The following is an 18,834-nucleotide window of genomic DNA, read 5'->3' on the forward strand; positions in this document are numbered from 1 at the left end:
AGTAATGAATTTTTCATCTAAATTTGTAAGTATCCTTATTTAGAAGCTAAGGAAGTACTTCACAGGATGACAAGATTATAATGCTGGCAATAAACCCCCATTTTCACCTCAGTACTTTTTAATGACCTTCAAATGATCACCTTAGGTATCTAATATGGTACCAAGGTATTTGCCACTAAAGTTAAGTACAAAGTTAAGTGTTGAATCAAACTGAAGTATGGCCAATACAACTGATGAAACCTTCATAAAAGCTATTAGAGTGCAGCTGCATGTGTACTTATTAAAGACAAAAATGTAACACACACAAAATTATAAAATTAAGGCAATGTCCATACAATATAAATCAGTATATTATGTGACTGAATAGGAAACAGCTTTCTCACAAATCAACTAAATACTGGTTTAGTAATATACAAAACACAAGTAAGTTTACCTGTAATTGGAGCTTCTACTTCTATCATGGTTTTCTCCCGCCGAAGAATGGCAGCGCCCTCATTGATAATTCTCAGTGCAATTTCTTCATCTACTCGACCTTCTTTTACCAGGTGGTTCTTCAGAACATCAACCCTGGGTATCCCATCCATATCAAATACTTCTTCAGATGTCAACCGGTGAGTTGGGGGAAAAGGGACGGCTGCATTTTTTTTTAAATGAACACAAAACAAGTAACAATATATTAACACAGAAACTAATAATTTAAAACTGAATATAAATTTCAAAACCAGAGTCAGGTGTGGTGGCACACACCTTTGATCCCAACACTTGGGAGGCAGAGGCAGGTGGATCTTTGTGAGTTCGAGGCCAGCCTGGTCTACAAAGCAAGTCTAAGACAGCCAAGGGTACACAGAGAAACCCTGTCTTGAAAAACCAAAATAAGTAAATAAATAAATAAATAAATTTCAAAAACATTTGAAAAACACCAGACTTTTTCTTCTTTTTCATTTAGTGGATACAAGCATTCATTTAAAACAAATGTTTTCTAAGAGTAATTTCAAGAAGAAACTCAGACCCTCCTACATGTTAAACACTTGTGTACACACGTACGTGAACACACACACACACACACACACACACACACACACACACACACACACACTTCACTAAAGTTGTCCTAGCTCTCTTGGAATTCACTATATAGACCAGGCTGATCATGAACTCAATAGAAATCCACTTGCATCTGCCTCCTGGGTGCTGAAATTACAGGCATTCCTCCAAACCTAGCTTCTACAGTTCTATTAAGCTACATAGGTGGGCTGGAGAGATGGCTCAGAAGTCAAGAGCACTAACTGCTCTTCTGGAGGTCCTGCGTTCAATTCCCAGCAAACACATGGTGGCTCACAATCATCTATAATATGATCTGATGCCCTCTTCTGGAATTGGGCATACATGCAAATACTGTACATATACATTAAATAAATCAGTCTTAGGGGGGAAAAAAGCTACATAGGTCTAGAACCTAGCAAATCTGAGGTCAGCCTTGGCTACTGAGAGGTTGTCTCAAAAATAAACAAATAGGCAAATAAACAAACAAGTAAATAAATATAAATGAAGTAAGCTAGCAAGCAAAACAATATAAGATCTGGACTATAGCTCAATGGTAGAGTGCTAGCCTCACAAGTGCAAGGCCTTCCTTAGATTTAATCTCTAGTACTAGGGTGGGGGGAATAACAAGCTACATATAATAACATGTTCTTTGTTGAAAATGATTAGAGACTTGAATTATTTGAAAGAATTCAAGATTAACTGAAGCTTTTTTATTATAAAAAAATTTTAGTCAGAACTTTCTAATTATAATGCATATTTAAATTGCAAAATATAATTTATGCCAGTTGGGGATGGCGCAGAGTCAGGCGGATCTCTGTAAGTTAAAGGCCATCCTGGTCTACAGAGCTAGTTCTAACTCAACCATATCTACACAAAGAAAACCTGTCTTGGAAAAAACAAACAATGTGTGTGTGTGTGTGTGTGTGTGTGTGTGTATGCTGCATATATACATATATATTACTACATAACCCTGAATCATAATAAGATGCAAATAAGATAATCTTTCATGTTATCTCTAAAACAATTATTACAGTATAAGTGTTTACATCACTGTTTCTAAACTTGTTCACAGGGGTTGCCTAAGACGATAGGAAATCACAAGTTATTTACATTATGGTTTATAACAGTAGCAAAATTATGAAGCAGCAACAAAAATAATTTTATGGTTGGGAGTCACAACAAGAGGTACTGTATTAAAAGGTCATAGCAAAAGGAAGGTTGAGAATCACTGAGCTACATGATCTGTGTGAGTGCATGTGCCACAATATGTGTATGGATGTCAGAGGACAATTTTGTGGGGTTGATTTTTTACTGGCCTGGAACTCACTATGTAGTCAAAGGTGACACTGAACTCTGATCCTCTAGCCTCCATCTCCCACATGTTGTCACCACAGGTGTGCACCACCATGCCTGGTTTATACAGTGCTGGGGATTGAAAGCACCATGGCTGTGTGCATGTAAGGAAGCACTCTACCTACTGAGCTACAGTCTCAAACTCTTCTTTTCTTGAACCTTCCTAAAATGTCAGTGGTGGTTTACGCGTCCTATCTTTGAGCCTCCTCTCATACTACTCTGAATTAGTAAATCTTACTCAACACCACAGCTCCCAGTATATAGCCCGTGCTGGCCAGGAACGTGAAATCTTAGTGCTTTATCCTCCTGAGTGCTGCAAAGATCACAAATACACAATAGCATATACATCTTGAGAACCTCTAAATAGGCAACTTCAGCTCAGGTCCCATCCCTACACTCCAGATCCACATTAAGCTATCAAATATCTTCAACTTTATGGCCTATAGATTTTGTAAACTTAACTTGCCAAAAAGTGAATGCGGTGTCTTTCCATCCAAGCCATTACCAAATGGTTGTCTAATTAGTCTGCAAATTATCCTAGACATGCTATCTCCCTCACCATACATGGTCCTAAATAATTTTGGTTTTGTCTCTTTGGTCACCAGACACTGAATAAAGATGTCTTTCCCTCCTTATGTCCAACTACTACAATCTTTTCCATTTTGCCCATTACAAGATTTTTTTGTATGTATGTGTATGTTCAGGGCAGAGAACAATTTTTTTTTGAGTGACACACACTTTTTTTTTTAAAAGATGGGTTGGTCCTCTCTGTGGCTTGGGACCCACAAAGTAGGCTAGGTTATGTTGACTGGCAGGGGAAACTTTGAGACCTGCCTGTCTCAACTTCTCCAGTACTAAGATTAAAAGCACATATTGCCACACCTAGCACTTTTTACTTGGGTTCTGGAGAAAGAATTCAGGCCTTCAAGCATTCTACTAACTGAGCCACTTGCCCAAACCTACATAATTCTCTTTCTAAAATTTAAACATCAGGGCAGGTGTGGTGACACATAACTATAATCCCAGCACTCAAGGAGGAAGAGGCAGGCGGATCTCTTTGAGCTCCAAGGCAGCCTGGTCTACAATGTGAGTCCAGGACAGCCAGGGCTCTGTTACATAGTAAAGTCCTGTCTTGAGGGAAACAAACAAACAAACAAACAAAACAAAAAAAACCTAAAGAAATAAATGAAATCCAGACATCAATATTCAATTTTAGATTGGCTTCACTATATAAAATTCAAATTACTTTTAAATTTTAATTTATGTGTATGAGTGTTTTGTCTGCATCTGTGCACCACATGTGTGCCTGGTGCCCTCAGAGGTCAGAAGAAGGCATCTGGTCACCTGCAATTGGCGTTATAAATGGCTGTGGGCTACCATGTGGGTGCTGGGAACTAAACCCAGGTCCTCTGTAAGAACAAGAAGTACTATTAATCACTGTGCTGATACCTAGTTCTAAAATTCAAATTCTTTATTTTAACATGATATAAAGGCCCTTCATGACCAAATACCCACCTATATTTTACCCACATCTTTTACTACCACCTCATATTCTGAACATATTCTGTTTCAGACATTAACTTATTTATTTAAAACTATTTTAGACAGGCATGGTAGTATAGAGAGTAGTGTTCAGGAGGCAGCAGCAGGTAGATTTCTATGAGTTTGAGGTCAGCCTGGTCTACACAGCAAATTCCAAACCAGCCAAGTTACATAGTGACAATCTGTTCAACTGATTGATTGATTGACTGGCTTACTTTGCATGTCGTGTTGTCTTGGGTATATAATCTCACCTTATGTTGGGGTAATTGAAATAAGACCTCACACTGTCCTTACCTGGCATTCACTATGCCCATGCTGAACTTGAACTTCCGCAATCTCCTACCTCAATCCCCCATACCCAGGAATGATAGGATTTCATGCATGAACTACCACACCCAGTTACCCCTTGTCTTTAAGTCTCGTTTAGTGTTTCATTCTAGGAAACTTTTCTGATATTCCCATCATACATTAACAGTACCTTTTCTTTTTTTGACCAAATATAGGACATGATGTATACTTAAGTTATAACATGTATCGATTGCATTACTAAATGCCCGTCTCTCTCACCAACTTATCAGTGCCTTGAAAGTAAAGGGGCTAGGTATTTCATCTCTGTATCAAGTATCTACAACATACACCGTTTATTCAATTATTAGCATGTAGCTTCTAAAATACTCATAAATCTAAAGACAATATATAATGATTTAGTCTGTACTTTCCAAAACACAGTCCCATATGATTTTCAGAAATATATTGTGTGATCACACATATTTCATCTCCATTTCATCAATGAGGTAATAGGCTCAGAGAAGTTAAGTAGTTTCTCAAGGTGTAGAACCATGGTTGAAACTAGGTCTAAATGATGCTCCAGTGTCGTGTCTTTTTGTTCGCTTGTTTGCTTTGGGTTTTGGAGACAGGATTTGTCGGTGTAATAGTCCTGGCTTGAACTCTCAGATATCTGCCTACCTCTACCTCCCAAGTGCTGGGATTACAGGCATGCATCACCACACTTAGCTTTCCAGTATCATGCCTTTATACCAACATAATGACAAGTTTCATTTGACCTAAGGGATCATGAAAATGCTCCTCAGCCAGGAATACTAGTGCACACTGTTATGCCAGCACTCCAGAGGTGAAGGCAGGAGGATCAGCAGCCCAGCCTGAGCTCACTGAGATTCTATTTCAAAAACCAAACAATAGGTTTTTATCAGGCTGATGTAGATCTACGGAGTAGCCACATAAACTTAGGAAAGATTCAACAAATAAATAGCACTGTACTCAGAATTTCAAAGCATCACATTCATCTGCTTAATTCTGGTCATTATTTAAGTATCCCTTCCTCAATTTTTTTTTCCTTCTTTGCTTCTTGTTTGGTTTTTCGAGACAGGGTTTCTGTGTGTAGCCTTGGCTGTCCAGGACTCTCTTTATAGACGAGGCTGGAATTAAAGGCATGCACCAGCACGTCCAGCTCTTCTTTGCTTTTTGTCATGATATCACTATTGCTCATCACTAAGATTTAAAAAATTTTCCCCCTTTCTGAATTTTAGGCTTTAAAAAGAAGATTGATGGATTGGTTGGTTGATTTATGTATACAGTGTCTTGCCTGCATATATACCCACAGACCAAAAGAGGGCATCTGATCCCATTATAGATGGTTGTGAGCCACCATGTGGCTGCTGCGAACTGAATTTAGGACCTCTAGAAGAGCAATCAGTGCTCTTAACCGCTGAGCCATCTCTCCAGCCCGAATTTTAGGCTTTAAAAAAATATTATTTTTATATACTTTTAATTTTTTTAGTTGTATTACAGATGTATGAGTCTTCAAACTGCATGCATGTATGTATGCATGTATGTATGTATGTATGTATGTATGCATGCATGCATGCATGTATGTATGTATGCATGCATGCATGTATGTATGCATGTATGTATGCATGTATGTATGCATGTATGTATGTATGTGTGTATGTAAGTAAGTAAGTAATGCATGCTGGGAGCATGCTTGGTGCCCATGGAGGTCAGAAAGGGGTGTCAAGATTCCCGGGAACTGGAGTTACGGTTGTTAACTACAAAGTGAGTGCTAAAAACTTAAGAGTCTTCAGCAAAACCAACAAGTAACAAGTTGTTCTTGACCACTAGCCATCTCCCAAGCCATGTTTTATTTTATAAAAATAAGTGTGGACCTAAGTATATGTATATGCACCACATGTGTGCAGGTGCCCTTGGAGGCCAGAGGATGGCTTCAAAACCACTGGAACTGGAGTTACAGGTGGCTGTTAAGGCATCAGATGTGAAGAGCAGGGAGCAGGGAACTCAAGGTTCTTTGCAAGAGAAAGACTCTTATCCATTGAGTAACCTCTCTAATATGACCCCAAGGCTTTTTGATTGTTCAAATTCTCTCAGTTTTCTTACATCTGCATTACTGAATTTTCTTTTATCTGTATTGTATCAACAGTAGTTTAATTCTTATAATCTAATTTCTATTAGAAATCTTCAATTCTACTATCCACTCTCAATAAAACAAAGCATAGCTAAATTAACAGGCTCAAATTTTTAGGTAGTTTTGTTTTTACGTTTTCCTTGAGACAGTCTCTCCTATTTAGTTCAGGCTATGGCAGAACTTAAGGGCACTCCTGTGTCTACCTCCCAAGTGCTGGGATTAAAGGTATATACCATATGACTGAAAGTAGTCTCTTACCAAATAAAATCAATTCTCTCCTATCACCATGGGTTCTAGACTCAAACCTAGGCCATTAGAAAGTGCTTTTACTTCCACAGGCACTTCACTTTATATTTTTCGGGGGCTGGAGAGATGGCTCAGAGGTTAAGAGCACTAACTGCTCTTCCAGAGGCCCTGAGTTCAATTCCCAGCAACCATATGGTGGCTCACAACCATCTGTAATATGATCTGATCCCCTCTTCTGGCATGTAGGTATACAGCCAAAAAGAGCGCTCATATACACATTAAATAAATAATTTTTAGAAAAGATTATTTTTTAATAACCTGAATCTTAAGGTCTTTTCCAATGTTACCACTCTCAGTCCTTAACAAGTAATTCCAATCTGTACTCCCCAACTATAACTGCTCAATTGAATCACGCTAAAGCAAATTTAGTTTTACTATCCCTTAGTGTTGTTCATCTGTTTCAGTACGATTCTCCATGATTTATCCAACATATATCTACCTCCTACTACTATTAAGCATAATCAGACCTGGCTTTTCTTTCCCTTAATTGATGCTTTGGTCATCTCTCTCTTGAACTATTCTACTAACGTAACTAAACCTAATTAAAGCTGCTGCCTCCTTTAATAATTTGTTTCATACAATCTCATCAGCTTTCAAAATGGTAACAGATCACGCTTCTACTTTAAAATCATCAAAAACAGTTAATAGTGATGGCTACCACTGATTTAGTACAGATGACATGCCTGGCCGGGTACTACGGTACAGAGTTTACATGCACTGCCCTAATTAATATTCCATAAACTCTAAAATAAAACATTAATTTTAGCCTAAATGAGGAAGCTAAGACTCAGAATGTTAAGAACTTGTCTACATGAAGTTACACAGTGGTAGAGGCAGTTTTCAAAGCCAGGAAGTCTGTATGATTCTATCTACAACTTGCGTTCTTAATCATTCAGAGGCTAGCCTGCTGTAACAAGCTAAAATTTTAGCTTTTTAACTGGGATCACAAAGGTCTCTTTCCAACTTTATCTGCCATTCCTTGCCAAGCACCTTACATATTACTGTCATACACGTCCCTTTTTTTCCAAACTCTATTTTCTCTATTCCATTCCTACTCATCTTTCAAGGACCACCTCTAAACACTGCTCTCAGTAACGCTTTCTTTGTAAACTGAGATTGCTGTCATTTCTCTTTATCATTCTAGTAGCACTTTGTGTCTAAACCTATTATACTTATAGTGTTGCCCTCACCATACTTCCCACACTAAGACTCTAGCTTTTAAAAAAAGATTTATTTATTATATATACTGAGTTCTGCCTGCATGTCACCTGCATACCAGAAGAGGGCACCAGATCTCATTATAGATGACTGTGAGCTACCATGAGGTTGCTGGGAATTGAACACAGGACCTTTGGAAGAACAGACTGTGCCCTTAACCTCTGAGGCATCTCTCCAGCCCTAAGACTATATCTTACTTAGTATCTTTTATTTTAAAACAGGATCTCCTGTATGACAGGATGGCCCCAAACTCATTATGTAGTCAAAGATGCCCTTGAACTTCCAGTTCCCAAACACTGAGATTACAGGGATGTGTCGCTGTGTTTGATTTATGTGGTACTGGAGATGAAATTCAGGGCTTCCTGCATGCTAGACAACTGCACTACCAACTGAGTTACATACTCCAATTCCTCGTAAAATGCCTGGTACAAAGGAGGTACACAATAAACGCTGCACATGTCAAGGACCCTCCCACCTTATTTCAATCCTACCCAACTTTCAATGCTTCTTTTAAAAAACAAAACAACAACAACAACAAAACCCTTTCTATATATCCTATAAGAACGGTGTAATGATGCACACTTTTAATCTCAGCACTGGGAAGGCAGAGGCAGGCAGATGATCTAGATTCAATGCCAACCTGGCCATTAAGAGCTATACAGTAAGACCCTCTCTTTAAAAAAAAGAGCCTTGCCAGACCAGATATTACTACATCCTTTGGACTGGGACAACTTGCTAGGTTCTGTAGTAACTATAAACCACATTCCTATTGAACAAAATTTATTAACTTTTCGTGAGTACTTATTTCCCCAAGGATCAAGACTTTACCTTTTACACTGCCACTGTCTTCCTACAAGGTAAGAAGCACATAGTAGGATTGTTTTTTCCCTTCAAGACAGGGTTTCTCTGTGTAAACTTGGCTGTTCTACACTCACTTTGTAGATTCACAGCAATCCACCTGCCTCTGCCTTCTGAGTGCTGGGATTAAAGGCATGCGCCACCAAGCCCAGCATACAGCAGGAATTTAATCATTACTACTTTGTAACTTTTTCTGTTTGTTTGGTTGGGTTTTTGTTTGTTTGTTTGTTTGCTTGTTTGTTTTTTGAGACAGTCTATGTTGCCCAAGCTGTCCTGGAACTTGTTCTGTAAACCAGGGTGTCCTCAAACAGAGATCAGCCTCTCTCTGCCTCCCAAATGCTGAGATTAAAGGCATGAGCCACCACAGCCTGGCTACTATTTTGTAACTTTGATGTCCAAAGACAAACTTTATGTACAAAGACTCAATTAGCTGGATTATTTCACCTCTGAATATAAATTAACATTTTTATGACGAAGTGAAGTCACATGATTAACACAAAACATACCTCATTTTAATACATCACAGTTCTTTTCAATAAATTTTCCTTTGTAACTGATTTACTCATTCGACAGCTCTGGCTTTCAGCTCTCTATTGAGTATCTGTGTTTCCTTCTTGGTATTTTCTTTCTAAGATAACTTGCTACCATAGTGCTTTCTCTTATCTTTTAAACACACATTGTAGTCTCTGTCCCTCTGCTTTCTCTAGAACACATGGTACTAAAAATTTATTTTAGTATGGTTAAAATTTTAACAAGGGTAAAAAGAAAAGCATTTTAAGGAGTTACCCTTATATATAAGCCTAAAAGATACTTTGTAAACAAAACTAATATTCAAACTGCTTTTAAAATATGAAAACACGCCAGGTGGTGGCGGCACATGCCTTTAATCTCAGTTCTTGGGAGGCAGAGGCAGGTGGATCTCTGTGAGTTTGAGGCCAGCCTGGTCTATAAAACGAGTCTAGGACAGCCAAGGCTACACAGAGAAACCCTGTCTCAAAAAGCCAGTGTGTGTGTGTGTGTGTGTGTGTGTGTGTATGAAAACACCTGTGAGCAACACTGACATTATGTGATTCCAAAATATGTATAAATAATTTACAAATCTGATAGAAATTTAACAATTCTAATAAAACTGAAGTATTGGAAATAGAGTGGCAAATGATCTGATGTATAAGCTAAACGAATAAGCCTGCCTATTTTTTTTAAAAAAATCAGCCTAGAAGCCAGGTGTGGTGGCGCACGCCTTTAATCCCAGCACTCGAGAGGCAGAGGCAGATGGATCTCTGAGTTCAAGGCCAGCCTGGTCTACAAAGCAAGTCCAGGACAGCCAGGGCTACACAGAGAAACCCTGTCCCAGAAAAAGAAAAAAAATCAGTCTAGAAGAAAGTACACTCAGCATTTTGGTTCAATCGGCAAATAGATAATTTATGATTAATAAAAACTAGAAAATTGGAGGAAATGTTAAATGTAAAAGAAAATCGTTGCCAGGCATGATAGTACATGCATGTATGTATTCCTAGCACTTGGTGAAATAAAACCAGGAAGATAAGTTCAAGGCCAGCTAAATAACTGACTTCAAGGCCAGCCTCTGGGCTACATATGACCCCACATCAAAAAATCAAAACGAGGGCTATGGGAAATGCCTCAGCATGTACAGACACTTGCCATCAAGCCTAACATAACTTCAAGTGCTAGGATCCAAATGGTAGAAAAAGAGAACTAGTACCCACATAAGTGCCATGACATTTCTGCCACACATACTCCAAACATAAAAAGTATAATCATTTTTTTCTTTAAAAACTAAAAGGAAAAAAAACTTATAAATTGTGTGTGCTAATATGGATATAACCTAAACACTATTCTGTATGGGATAAAGGTGAATTTCACATTATAGCAGCTTTACAAAACTGGGATTTAAGTTTGTGTGTGTACATGCACAATTTAGTGATGAAAAGTAACTGGAAAAATTAGGTTAAATAAATCTGTGGGGAGTAGAAGAAAGGAATACTCCTAAATCAGGATTTTGTGTTTCAAATACACCATTTTACTGATGTGGCAATAAGGTACATATGCACAGTTATGTTTTTCTAGGTTGTTTCCATTTCCTTTTTTTTTTGTTAAGGTTACATGCTATAAAATTTATTTCATTTATTTATTTTGCATGTAGTATGTGTATATGTGTGCAGAGGTAGGACAACTGTCAAGAGGAACTGGTTCTCTGCTTCCAGCATGTGGGTCCCAGAGATTAAGGTTATGCTTGGCAGCAAGCAGCTCTACCCACCGAGCCACCTTACCAACCACTTGTTTCCACTTTCTTTCTTTTTTCCCCCAGAGATTTATGTATTTATTATGTATACGGTGCTGTCTGCACAAACACCTGCATGCCAGAAGACATGTGAGCCACCATGTGGTTGCTGGGAATTGAGCTCAGGACCTCTGGAGGAACAGTCAGTATGCCTAACCTCTGAGCCATCTCTATTTTTTTTAATTCAGATGTATACAAAAGAGTAACAGATGCTTCAGGAACATATACTATCTGACATAAATCACTTGTGAGTTATTTATACTTTGTTTTTTTGTTTTGTTTTTTTGAGACAGAGTTTCTCTGTGTCGCCTTGACTGTCCTGAACTTGCTTTGTAGATCAGGCTGGCCTCAAACTCACAGAGATCCACCTGCCTCTGTCTCCCAAGTACGGGGATAAAAGGTGTGGGCCACCACTACCCAGCTTATTTATACTTTGTTTTGAGCATTTTTGAGACATAGTCTCATTATGGCCCAGGCTGATCCTGAACTGATGACTTTCCTTTCTCATCCTCCAAAGTGCTGAGATTATGAACATATGCCATTGTGACTAACCATATCAGGTTAATCTTTTTCATTGATTCATTTTATTTTTAATTATGTATATGCATGTGTGTCTGTGTGGGAATATACGCAAGTGAATGCAGCTTTTAAGCACAGAGAGGGCATCAGATCTTCTGACACTGGAGTTAGCCAGCTATGGGCTGTTTGACATAGATGCTGAGAACAGAACTCTGGTCCTCTGTAAGAGCAGTCCGTGGGACTAACTATAAGCCTCTCTATTAGATTTTTAATGAAAAGAGTTTGACCTGAGTCAAACTCAGGTTCAGAACTGACTATAACTAACCAAGAAACCTAATTATCCATGACCAGTGAAACAGAATTGCTACTAACAAGTTTAGTGACAGGCTTATCACATTTATAAATGAATTACTATAGTTTTAAAATCTCCCAAACTTACAAGAGAATTTCATAAGTATGATAGTAAACAAAACATTCTATATTTTCCTAAAAACCTACATGTCTGGGGACTTGAAATGGCTTAGCAGTTGAGAGCCTTCACTATCAGGTTTCTAACACCCATAAGGCTACTTAATTCTTCTGTTAACTCCAGTTCTACAAAATCTGACACCCTCTTCTGACTCCCTGGGGTACTACACACATATGGTGTACATATGTAACATATAGGCAAAACATCTGCACAAATAAAAGCAATCTTAAAAACAAAACAAACAAACAAAACATGTTCAGGGGCTGGAGAGATGGCTCAAAGTTTAAGAACACTGACTGCTTTTCCAGAGGTCCTGAGTTCAATTCCTAGCAAGCACATGGTGGCTCACAACCACCTATAATGTGATCTAATGCCCTCTTCTGTCCTATGGGGGTATATGCAGGTAGAGCATTGTATACATAATAAATAAATCTTTTTTAAACAAAAACAAAAACAAAAAATGGGGCTGGGCGTGGTGGCACAGGCCTTTAATCCCAGTACTAAGGAGGCAGAGGCAGAGGCACAGGCAGGCGGGTCGATGTGAGTTCAACCAGGCTGGTCTGGTCTACACCAAGGCTAATACAGAGAAACCCTGTCTCAAACATGCAAAAAAAAAAAAGCATTGAGCCTAAAATTTAAAGAGGAGAAGAAAGAGTTCTAGAGAGACTTGGACTCAATACTAATGGAAGTTGCCCCCAACAATCTTATAAAATAGTGTATATGAAAAGTAGAACAACATCCTGGACTTAAATGAAATTTGAGCTTTATTTTTGTGTTGTTTTACTTATTTATCTTTTAAGATGGGGCTGCATTATGTAACTCTGGCTAGCTTGGAAGTTGCTATATAGATCAGACTGGCCTCAAAATTAACACCAACCTTCCTGCCTTTGCCTGCAAAGTGGTGGAATTAAAAGGCATGTGCCACCACAGTATCAGGAATTCTAATAAATTCCACAAGGAAAGGAGACACAAGATATGTTAGCCATAAGCTTTATAACTGAAAATTTCCAAACAAGCTTCTTTCCTACTAAGAAAATGGTTTTTTACTTCAAACGAATAAACTGTAAATGGCTGTGTCTTGGACTAACTCACCCCTACGGAATCTGCCTTATGCTCATTTTTCCTTCATTAAAGCAGTAGGAAAAACACATTGCCACACATATGACAAGGAACAAGACTCGCATAAGGACAGCATAAATACATGATTCGTGAGTGTGACTAGTTAGTATTATTTCACCAGCTTTATTCTGGTAAAAAGTACCCAGACAAATTAATATACAGGAAATATAGTTAAGAAAATGAAGAGGCAGGCAACGGCCTCCATTTCAACCCCCACCTATAAAACTACAGAATTTGATAGAATCAATACCTGATTTTCTCTGTTCCCTTAAAGGGGGAAAACCCTCAGAGAAATTTCATTAACTGTTTGGCTCAAACTAATGCCTAACCCGACCACATAAAGCCTAGCTTCAACTATATGTATCGTTCTTTTAGGAACCAAAAGCGCAGACTGAAAAAAGAAAACACACAGTTGGTGTGCACACCTTTAATCCAAGCATTTGGGAGGCAGAGACAGGCAAATCTCTGAGTTCAAGGCCAGCATGGCTTACAGAATGCACTGCAGGACAGCCAAGGCTACACAGAGAAGCCCTGTCTCAAACAAACACACAAACACACACATACACACACGAGAAAAGGGTTTCTTGTTTTAAAACATTTTAATGGCAAACCAGGGCCACGATTCAAAACTAAGCTAACACTGTTTAAACACTGTGCCAGTCTGTATTTGAAAAACTGAATTTGAAAATTAAAATAGCTTTAAAAATAAACATAGTCTAAGTGAAATCTTTATTTTCTTATTTCTGCTTATTGACTACACAATAAACAAAAACTTTAACTTTAGGTTCGTACTAATACCCAAAGTATTTGTGTGGTAGATGCACTCTCAGAGAACTTGGACTCTTAAGGAACTTTCAACTGCCTCTAAATTTCTCTAAATAAATCTGCTTATCTATACACAATCGTCCATTAATCCATCCCTGGCTCAGAAGGATTTCACTTTTTCTTCTAGAGAATGCATGCCCTGTGTTTAGAGGCGACAGGTAACCCTTTTCTGGTACGCGCTGGCGGTTTTTAATATAACTACTACTTCCTATACACACTTCTTCGTTCTTTCTATAACACGGCTTTCTCCTCTGCCCTGCAGCTCGAATTCTGGGTTCCTGACTCTCGCCGGACTCCTCCACCCTCGTCCAATCCCATATGGCTCCCCCAATCTCCACGCGGGGTGGCGCCTGAGGGCCGAGCGCGAACCCCCTGCGGCTGGAGCTCGCCAGGCGCTGTCACTCGGGAGCAGGCGTGGGCCAGAACCCGGGCGAGCCCGACAGCTCACGCGACTGCGTGCGGCTACCGGGCCCCGCGGTGCGCCGGGCAAGCCGGGCGCCGGCGAGCGAGCGAGCGCAGCAGTCGCTGAGCCGGAAGCTCACCGCGGGCCCAGCGCCGGGGATAGGCGGAGCAGGCAAGGAAGGGGCTCACTGCGGCGAGCCGCCCGAACCCCGCGACAGCGGCGCCCCGCACCGCGGCCCGGCGCGGGCCTGCAGGGCGAGCGGGAGCCCGAGGAGGGAGCAGCCACCGCCGCAGCCCGGCCCAGCGGGGACCCGCCCAGGGGCCACTCCCCGAGGGAGGCAGCCAGTCACTCGCCCGCCCCGCCGGGCCCGCTCCTGAGGGGACGGACTCCCGCCCGCCCTCACACCGCGCCTCACGCCAGGCCCCCAGGGCTTCGGCTACCTCTCACCTTTGACGACGCGGTCGGCCCCAAGAGGGGGCGGCGGGGGCGGGGGAGGGGGCGGCGCGGCCCGGGCCGGCTCCGGGGCGGCCATGCTGGGCCCGGGGCTCGGCTAAGTGCCGGGCCGGGCGGGGTTGGGGGCGGGGGCGGCGGCTACTAGAGCCAAGCGGCGGCGCCGCCGGGGAACATGGCGGACCCTCTTTCCCTTCAGAGGGGCTAAGACCGTCATGCACCGCGCGTGCGGGGGCGGGGGCGGGACAGGCTCCAGGGACTTGAGTAAAATTACCGAAGCTACTACAGAAACGGGAGCAAGTCAAGGGATCAGGTAAAAATTCCTTGCATGCAGAAACACGTGACAGAAAAGAGAAGGCGCAGTCTAGACATAAGGACTTATATGAGTGCAATGAAGAAAGGCCATTTTTCTGGCTGCCTTGGACCCCAGGAAAACGAAGAGACGTAGTTAGAGCTCAGAATTTCCCACTACTAGACAAATATAAGACAATTTACCTACAAAACCTGAGTGATAATGGTATGACTGGAGACAAAAATTAAAGAAACACTGGAGACTAAAGAAGTGCCACTATCATTTAAAATGCAATTTTTCCTTTACTGCCAGACCTCAGGAGGCAGAACTCTGTGAGTTCAAGTCTAGCTGTGTCTAACCAGTCAGGGTAACAAAGTGAGACTCCGTCTCAAAAAGGGAGTTGGGGTTGGGAAGTCTGAAGGCACATAAATTCAGCTGAAAAAGTCTAAGCACCAAGGTTTAAGGACCAAAAGTCAAGGGAAGCCAGGGAATGACACCAAGAGATATTCGAAGAATCTGTCAGATTCACGTGAAAGGCCACACGATCCCACTTCACTCAGGAAATAGATTCAAGGCCGGGAGAGTTCAGCTGCCTTGCTGCCAAGGACCGTGGCCCAAGTTCCCTGGGATCCACATGGTGGAAGGAGACAATGGAAAGAAGGAATAGATTCCTTTAAGTCTGACTTCTGCTAAAACTTTTTTTAAAAGTGTATATAAATGGAAAATTTGGGGCAGCAGAGGCTAGGTAGGTAGAAAATTAAAAATTAGTTCCTTATATTTGTGTATACACAGAATTTGGGCCTGGGCAACTTACAGAAACAGATCCAAGTTGACCAGTATCCATGAGGTCAAGAAATAAGAACAGGCCAGGCATGGTGGCACACACCTTTAATCCCAGCACTCAGGAGGCAGAGGCAGGCCTGGTCTGCAGCCAGGACTACAAGAGAAGTTATTGTATGTTATAGGATTAGTTATTGTAAGATGGCTCAGATGGTAAAGGCATTTGCCACCACACCCAGTGATGGACCCACAGGGCAGGGCACACAGGTGGAAGCAGAGTCCCAACTCCTACAACTTATTCTTTGACCTTCATGTGTACCTCATAAACACAAAGTAACTACAATTTTTATAAAAGATTACAAGACTGTGTCTCACACCAGATATGTTGAAAGGTTCAGAGGCCACTTACATATTAAGGCCCATGTGTCTACATGGTGGAGGATCCAAATAGGATGGAGCAAGAAAGTCCAGCATATTCTATTACTCAATAAAATTTGTAGCCGGGTGTGGTGGTGCACACCTTTAACCCCAGCACTCGGGAGGCAGAGGCAGGCAGATCGCTGTGAGTTCAAGGCCAGCCTGGTCTACAAAGTGAGTCCAGGATGGCCAAGGCTACACAAAGAAACCCTGTCTCAAAAACAAAAAATAAAAATGTGTGCTCAGGCTGGGCATGGTGGCGCACACTTGTAATCCCAGCACTACAAAGGAAGGCCAGGACAGCCAAGGCCACACAGAGAACCCTGTCTTGGGGCTGGGGGAGGTGCTTAGATTCTGTCCAAAACGGTGATTAGGGAAGCAACAGAACAAAGGTCTCGGCATCTTTTGTTTCTTTGAGTGAACCAATGAACCTGACATCTGGGATAAATAAGGAAAGGACACCCAGTGGACACCAGACCCAGGATGAACAACAGCCTGTTCCCTTAACCACTGAGCCATCTCTCCAACCACTACAAAATACCTTTTAAAGGAAAGAGACTTTTGGGAGTGTGTCATGGATGAAGATAGATCTTATTATCATAGAGCTATTCTGACTTATTTGCTGGGGGTGGGGGGGGGGGTGTTTCAAAACAGGTCTCTCTGTGTAGCCTTGGCTGTCCTAGACTCCCTTTGTAGACCAGGCTGGCCTTGAACTCACAGTGATCCACCTGCCTCTGCCTCTCTGCGTGCTAGGGTTAAAGGTGTGTGCCACCACGCCCAGCTGAGAGTCTGACTCTTAAGGGAAAGGGAGAGGAGTGAGGGCAAAGCATAGGAAGCACAGCACAAACCTGGAATACAGAGAAGAAAGGCACCACAAGCGGTACTTCCACCAGGAATGAGTCTGCCAGTAATCTGGATGCCCAGAGAATCTCCTTAGTGAGGGGAAGAATGAAGTATGTCATGTATTGAGTGTCACAGGCAGGAAAGGGATAGCTAACATGCTAGCAGCCATAACAAAAGGAAAAAGACTCTTATTTAAGAATATATTGACTCCAACATTGACTATATATTTTTCAACTCCACTTTGGTGATTCACTTTCACTTGGTCAAAAGTCATTTCACATAAATATCCAACCTCCCCACCCCAGAAGAAAAGAGCAAGAACAAACAAAAGTGAAGGACAAGAGATTAAATAGAACTATCTTATAGATTTATTAATGAAAAATACTTTACAAAAACAGTATGCTTTGCCCTAAAATAGATTAGCCGACTCTGAGTGTTTACAATGATGACTGAGCATATGGCAGGAATGGCTCTGCTGCTAAGGGTTGGAGGGTGTATTAGTGTGCCCAACTCCATCTTTGTTCCAAAGGGCAAATACTATATTGGCAGCTCCACATTCTAGGCCTAAAGTATGAGTCACAAGGAAGGCTGACCGGCCATAATGCCCGGGCAGTTGAGCTTCTTTTAAGGATGTGGTCAGAATCCTGACTACAGGGAACTATATCCCTCTCCAGAGATAGGAGGTAGGGAAGATAGAGAGTTAGGTACTAGAGACAGGTGGATAAACCAAGCGCCTAGGCTGGGACTATAGTAGGGAACCAAAAGACAAGGGCTCAGATTGGAGATGAGGGTCGGGCAGAGGACATAAAAACGTAACCAGGAATAAAATGATTTTTTTTTTTCTTTTTGTTTTTCGAGACAGGATTTCTCTGTGTAGCCTTGGCTGTTCTAGACTCACTTTGTAGACCAGGCTGACCTCGAACTCACAGCGATCCACTTGCCTCTGCCCCCACCCCCCCAGTGCTGGGATTAAAGGCGTGCACCACCACGCCCGGCTTACTGATTTTAAACACTTAGGAATTGCTAGTGTCCAGAATAATAAGATAGGCTCAACTTTAAAGTGGCTCAGATAAAGCTCTAAGCATCAGCTGCTTCCTTTTGCTAGAGGAGCCAAAGTTTGAGTTTTCTTTTTCCAATCCCTATAGGGTCTCATGTAGCCCAGACTAGCCTAGAACTTGCTATGCCAAGGATGACCCTGACCCTCTGATCCTCCCGCCTCCACCTCCCAAGGGCTAGGATACAGTTGTGCACCATGAAGTTGTTTTGCACAGTGCTAAAGATACCACCTGGGCTTTGTACCTATTAGGAAAACACTGTCCCAATTGAGCTGCATCCCCGGCTCCAAAGCTCAACTTTCAAATACTCCCTTTTGAAGAAGCAAACTCCCTTAGGAAATCCAATAGTTCTTTTTTGTTGTGATGGTTCTGTTTTTTACAGCACGGCCTCTTTTACCCCAGCGTCTCTAGCCTTGAACTGCTGATTCTCTGGCCTCTACTTCCCAACTGCTGAGATTACAAGCCTGTGAAGCCTGAGTGGAAATGGCCAAGTCTATGTTGCGATGAGAACGGCCTAACTGGCAGGGCACATGGCACCACCTGCCATAGCACAGTTTTGTAGAGAAGGGTGTGGCTCCAGGAGTGGTTAGGAGTGACCC

At 41.5% G+C, this 18,834-nt stretch overlaps 1 protein-coding gene across 4 annotated transcripts in view; it reads right to left on the bottom strand.

The window, feature by feature from the left end:
* Positions 1–14,932, bottom strand: part of Ppp3cb (protein phosphatase 3 catalytic subunit beta) — a 46,664-nt gene extending 31,732 nt beyond the window's left edge. For 2 of the 4 annotated variants that reach the window (XM_051142633.1, XM_051142630.1), the window contains exons 1-2: positions 14,846–14,932; positions 434–634 (exon numbers count right to left, since the gene is read on the bottom strand). In XM_051142633.1, coding sequence (XP_050998590.1) covers positions 434–634; positions 14,846–14,930 — 286 coding nt within the window. In that variant the 5' untranslated portion in view covers positions 14,931–14,932. The remainder of the gene's footprint in view (positions 1–433; positions 635–14,845) is intronic. The other 2 variants (XM_051142647.1, XM_051142639.1) reach the window with 1 other exon arrangement.
* Between the last annotated feature and the right edge of the window lie 3,902 nt (positions 14,933–18,834).

Source organism: Acomys russatus, chromosome 3 (assembly GCF_903995435.1).
Source record: "Acomys russatus chromosome 3, mAcoRus1.1, whole genome shotgun sequence".
Classification (NCBI taxonomy): domain Eukaryota; kingdom Metazoa; phylum Chordata; class Mammalia; order Rodentia; family Muridae; genus Acomys; species Acomys russatus.